The 6,389-nt window shown below is 33.4% G+C and overlaps 1 protein-coding gene across 1 annotated transcript in view; it reads left to right on the top strand.

Moving 5' to 3' along the window:
• Positions 1-896: 896 nt before the first annotated feature.
• LOC117028671 (NKG2-A/NKG2-B type II integral membrane protein-like) overlaps positions 897-6,389 on the top strand; it is a 31,379-nt gene continuing 25,886 nt past the window's right edge. The window contains exons 1-4 of the mRNA XM_033117527.1: positions 897-1,083; positions 1,479-1,574; positions 2,163-2,216; positions 2,747-2,898. Of these exons, the coding sequence (XP_032973418.1) occupies positions 897-1,083; positions 1,479-1,574; positions 2,163-2,216; positions 2,747-2,898 (489 nt within the window). The remainder of the gene's footprint in view (positions 1,084-1,478; positions 1,575-2,162; positions 2,217-2,746; positions 2,899-6,389) is intronic.

Raw genomic sequence — 6,389 nt, 5'->3', positions numbered from 1 at the left:
CTCTGACTATAGAGCCCATTGACTGAATTATTAAATTACGTTTTCTGGATTATTACAATTGCTCACACAACTAAAGAGATCGTCACTGACTTTGACAACGGAAGGTTTTTTCTGAAATCTTGAATCAACAATGATCTCCAAAATGACCTATACTTTATTTATCATTTTATGGGTTCATTAAATCAATTATCAATTATTTTGTGAAATAACTATTTAATACATTTTTTGTTGTTTAATTTTCAGTATTGTTTAGGTTATGTATAAGTTATAGTGTATTGTGAAACACTTTCCAATATATAAAATATTTCTTTAAATTTTTACTTATTTCTCAGAACTGCTCAGTCATGCAAAACAAAGGTCCATTTGGTAATCCCTTCAACAAATAAATTTAAGTCAGTAAATAAATGGAATTTAGTGGAGGAAATCACTATACATGCCAACACTACTGTTCTTCATCTTTAGAGCACTTAGTCTTTAACTGCTTTTGGATTTCAAAACTATCATAAATGTCATGTCTCCTTTTTCTAAAAAAACATTTAAATTTTTAGTACAGGCATTGATGTTAAAACGTTTCTGTGGACTCTGACTTTAAATTAATGGGGATGTTATTATTCATGAACTATATTCCTTGCTAATTATCTCTTTTTATGCTCCAACAAATAATATATCAACAAATGTAAAATATATTAAAATGTATTTAACCATAAGACTCTTATTTAAAACTCTAAGTTTTTAAATCAAGACCTTTAGATTCTTCTACTGCATAATGAGCCGAATTCACCCTCTATCCCACCCATTTTTACTGCAAGGGATCTCGTCATTGCAAATATTAATACCATGCATTCTTCAGTACCCTTACCTTAGAGCACAGTCTCTGACACCACTCAGCTGCAGAGATGAATAACGAAAGGGTAACCTATGCAGAACTGAGTTGGTCTAAGGACTCCAGGAGACAGCAAAGAAAACCTAAGGGCACTAAGAGTTCCATTTCAGTAACTGAGCAGGAAATAACCTATGCAGGATTAAATCTTCAAACTGCTTCACACGATCTTCAGGGGAATGACAAGAACTACCACTGCAAAGGTGAAATATTTAATAGATACACAGTATAACTGTTCTAGGATGTGCTGTTGGGGAGCAGAGATGTGGGGAAGCAGTAGGGAATATGTGGAGAAACACTTTTTATTTGTGGGGATCAGAGCTTGAAGTTGGGATACAGCATTCTAATATGGAAATCTGAGGACTAATTTTGCTCAGGTGTCGTTGTAATGTGTAGTCTTTGACTAGCACCTCATGGAGCATTGTATTTCCTGACAATGCAATGGTACATTCTGAGAGGGAGACTGCAGTGGTAGATATGGGTCTGGGATCCAAGTTTATGTATATGATTCCCTGTGCACGAGGGTGGTCTGTGTGTAAACTGTGTAGACAATTATCTCCATCTCACTTCCTCAGTGTTTCCCTTTCTTTCCCTGTAGATTTTCCATCACGTCCAGAGAAGCTCATTGCTGGGATGCTGGGATTCATCTGTGTTGTCTTGTTGTCCAGTGTGGTAACGATAGCTGTTATTCGTCGTAAGTCAATTTTTGAAAGATAATGAAGGAACTTTTCACTTTAATGATTGATAGTCATTGCCTCTAAATATTTCCTAATATTATGGAATAGGCCTCTAATTTCAACATATACATTTAGACTAAATGTGAAAGGCTTAACTAAATTTGTCAAAGATTTAAATATCAGAATGCAGAGAGCATTTTACAAATATATGTACATATATATTCGGTTGGTGCAAAAGTGATTGCAGTTTTTGCAATTATTTTTAACCTTTGAAATCACAATTCCTTTTGCACCAACCTAATACATATATATCCTGATTTCATAGTTCAACGACATGTTTTAGTAGAGTAAAAGACCTTATTGAGAAATACAAACTAATTGAGATTGGTAAAATCAAATACTCTAGTGCAGTTTGATCTTTTAGGCTTTTGAAATATATTTCCCCAAATCTTCATTAATTCATTAATTTTTCTTTGTAAAATCAATTTTATTTCAGATTATTCTAATCCTAAACATTATACCAAATGTGAAAGTAGGAAACACAAAGTGCTACGATTTATATAGATGAATATTAATCTTTAATAAGATTTATTCCTTTTTTCTAGCTACTGTAATGCCAGAGCAGACTAATTCCCCCTTGACAACAGGGATCCAGGAAGGTACAGAATAATTTTCGAAGTTCTGATATTACTACAGTTTACAGTTTGTCTGTAAATCAGGATAGGCAAAAATAATAATAGGGTTTTATGGGAATATATAAATTATAACATTGGGCAATTAGTGTTCATAAATAATAATTTTAGGAGAATGGTCTTTCTTAGGGAACAATATGAAGAAATATACATTTTAAATCACCGTACCCATTGTTGCCGATTGGCTTACATTTCCCCTTGCTGTGCTATGAGACAAATAATTTTCCTATTCCAAAAACGTGGTTTTGTTCATTGACTTTCATGACATGTGTTAAAGGGGATATTTATGGTTGTGTGTTTTCCTTATTTGGGCACAAAAATTGGGAGGTGAGAGGCTGACCCTTCTCTGTGAGTGTGTGATTGTGTTTTGTTTGATATGTACCAGTCAATGAAGGTGAATAGAAATGCTATGCACATATATGTTTTTACTTATGCCAATATGTAAATTAATTTTTATTTCTTTAATTCAAATTGTTTTTGGATGATAATTTCTTCAGCATATCATTGTGGTCATTGTCCAAAGGAGTGGTTTACATATTCCAACAACTGCTATTACATCAGCACTGAAAGAAAAACATGGACTGAGAGTCAGACGGCCTGTGCTTCCAAGAACTCTAGCCTGCTTTATATAGATAATAAAGAAGAAGTGGTAAGATTTTAAGTTTCCAACATTTTGTTAAAAGATTATTTTTTCTACATTATATTTGTAGTATTCATTCATATTTTTGTATACATTTGTAGTTTAAAATCTGTTAATATTCTATTGTTTAACTCTTTAATATTTTATTTATATTTCATGTCATTAATGCACATTTAATAATTTCCAGTTCTTACTTTCCATAGACAACCATGCTTGTATAAATGCTTTTTGTCTAAATTACGTTTTGCTATTTAAATTTGCTGTACAATTTTATATCAAGGACACTAAACATCATGATTGTGCAGATTGATTATAAACTGACAGGACCCATGTCATTACCAATCAGATCATGAAAAGGAAGTTTCCAGTCCACAATAGCCCACTCCTGTGTATTCTCTCACAAGTTTCCCTCCCCCCTACTTAACCATTGTTCTAATTTTTAATATTCCAAATTATCATTGCTTAAATTTGAGCTCTTGTAACAGGGATCATTCAGTATGCATTTTATGTGTCTCCTTTCATTCCCATATGATATTTTTGCAATTCATCCACACTGTTGCATTTATCTGTAGTTAATTTTTGCTACTGTAATACATGTGCATGACAGTTTTAATCTATACTATTCAGAAAAATAGTTTTTTTGTTTTTGATCAAAATTTATTGGGGTGACAATTGTTAGTAAAGCTACACGGATTTCACTTGTACAATTCTGTAATACATCATCTATATATCACATTGTGTGTTCAACACACAGAGTCAGTTCTCCTGTCACCATATATTTGATCCCCTTTTTCCTCATTTACTATCCCCATCCCGCCTACCCTGTGGTAACCAGTAAACTATTGTGTGTGTCTATAAGTTTTTTCTTCTTCATTTGTTTGTCTTGTTCTTTTGTTGTTTTCAGTTTTATATACGACATATCAGTGAAATCATATGGTTCTCTACTCTTTCGGTGTGACTTATTTTGCTGAGCATAATAATCTCAAGTTCCATGCATGTTGTCGAAAATGGTACTATTTCATCTTTTCTTTTGGCAGAATAGTATTCCATTTGTATATATACCACATCTTCTTTATCCAATCATCTGTCAAAGGACACTGGTTGTTTCCATGTCTTGGCCACTGTAAAAAAAGCTGCAATGAACTTCAGAGCACGTATGTCTTTTTGGATAAATGTTTTCAGATGTTTTGGGTAGATGCCCAGGAGAGGGATTGCTGGGTCATATGGTAATTCTATTATTAATTTTTTGAAGAACATCCACATTGCTTTCCATCGTGCCCTCACCAATCTGCATTCCCACCAACAGTGTATGAGGGCTCCTTTTTCTTCACAGCCTCTCCAACAATTGTTACTATTTGTCTTGTTGAAGATAGCCATTCTAACTGGGGTGAGGCGATATCTCATTGTGTTTTTTATTTGCATTTCTCTGATGATTAGTGATGTCGAACATTTTTCCATATGTCTATTGGCCATGTCTATGTCCCTTTGGAGAAATGTCTATTCAGGTCCACTGCCCATTTTTTAATTGGATTGCTTGTGGGTTTTTTTGTTGTTGAGTTGTATGAGTTCCTTATATATTTTGCATATTAGCCCCTTATCGGAGGCGTTGTTTGCAAAAATCTTCTCCCATTAGGTTCGTTGCCTCCTCATTTTGTCAATGGTTTATTTTGCCATGCAGAAGCTTTTTAGTTTGATATAAACTCATTCATTTATTTTAGCTTTTACTTCCCTTGCCTTTGGGGTCAAATTCATAAAATGCTCTTTGAACATAAGGTCCATAAGTTTAGCACCTATGTTTTCTTCTATGGAATTTATTGTTTCAGGTCTTATGTTTAAGTCTTTGATCCATTTTGAGTTAATTTTGGTACATTGTGGCAAACAGCAGTCTGGTTTCATTTTTTTGCACGTGGCTTTCTAAATTTCCTAGCACCATTTATCGAAGAGGCTGTCTTTTCTCCATTGCATGATTTTGGCTTCTTTGTCAAAAATTATCTGTCCTTATTTGTGTGGGTTTATTTTTCTGTTCTCATTTCTAGTCCATTGGTCTGTGTGTCTGTTTTTCTGCCAATACCATACTGTTTTGATTATTGTTGCCCTGTAATACAAGCGGAAGTCAGGGAGTGTGACACCTCCAGCATAATTATTTTTTTCTTAGGATTGCTTTGGCTATTCGGAGTCTTTTGTGGTTCCATACAAACCTGACAATTTTTTGTTCAATTTTTTAAAAAAGATGCCATTGGGATTTTGATGGGGATTGCATTAAATCTGTGTATTGCTTTGGATAATATGGCCGTTTTAACTATGTTGATTCTTCCAATCCATGAACATAGAATGTCTTTCCATTACATTATGTCCTCTTCCATTTCTTTTAAAAATATCTTGTAGTTTTCAGTATATAGGTCTTTCACATCCTTGGTTAAGTTTATTCCTAGATATTTTATTCTTTTTGTTGTAATTGCAAAAGGAATTTTTAAAAATTTCTTTTTCTGAGGTTTAATTGTTAGTATATAGGAATAGAATGGACTCTTGTATGTTGATTTTGTAGCCAACAACTTTACTGTATTCGTTTATTGTTTCTAATAGGTTTTTGGTGGAGTCTTTAGGGTTTTCTATATATCGCATCATGTCATCTGCAAAAAGTGACATTTTAACTTCTTCATTCTCTATTTGGATGCCTTTTGTTTCTTTCTCTTGCCTGATTGCTCTGTCGAGGACTTCCAATACTATGTTGAAAAGCAGAGGTGATAGGGGACAGCCCTGTGGTGTTCCTGAACGTAGACCAAAGGGCTTCAGTTTTTTATCATTCATTATAATATTAGCTGAGGGTTTGTCACATATGGCCTTTATTATGTTAAGGTATTTTCATTCTGTACTCATTTTCTTAAGTGTTTCAGTCAGAAATGGATGTTTGTATCTTGTCAAACACTTTTTCTGCATCTATTGGTATAATCATATGATTTTTGTCCTTTATTTCTTTTTATGTGATGTATCACATTGATCGATTTGCATATGTTGAACCATCCTTTTGCGCCTGGGATGAACCCCACTTGGTCGTGATGTATAATCTTTTTAATGCATTGTTGCATTCGATTTCCTAGAATTTCATTTAGGATTTTTGCATCTATATTCATCAGAGATATTGGTCTGTAATTTTCTTTTTTTGTGTTATCCTTACCAGGTTTTGGAATTAAGGTAATGTTGGCCTCCTAAAATGAGTTAGGGAGTATTGTCTCTTCTTCAATTGCTTGGAAGAGTTTGAGTATTAGATCCTCTTTGAATGTTTGGTAGAATTCACTAGTGATGCCATCTGGTCCTGGACTTTCGGTTTTGGGAAGGTTTTGGATGAATGATTCAATTTCCTTCTTGCTGATCAGTCTATTTAGATTTTCTAATAGAATATAGTTTTTTAAATGTGGGTTTCATGAATAACATTTTATGAAAATCCTTATTGACATGTTCTTTCCAATTGTTATAAAGTATTGTACTTATAATTTATATAT

This window comes from Rhinolophus ferrumequinum, chromosome 10, assembly GCF_004115265.2.
Source record: "Rhinolophus ferrumequinum isolate MPI-CBG mRhiFer1 chromosome 10, mRhiFer1_v1.p, whole genome shotgun sequence".
Taxonomy (NCBI): Eukaryota; Metazoa; Chordata; class Mammalia; order Chiroptera; family Rhinolophidae; genus Rhinolophus; species Rhinolophus ferrumequinum.
The sequence above is the reverse complement of the archived record's forward strand: the minus strand, read 5'-3'. Positions and strand labels throughout refer to the sequence as shown.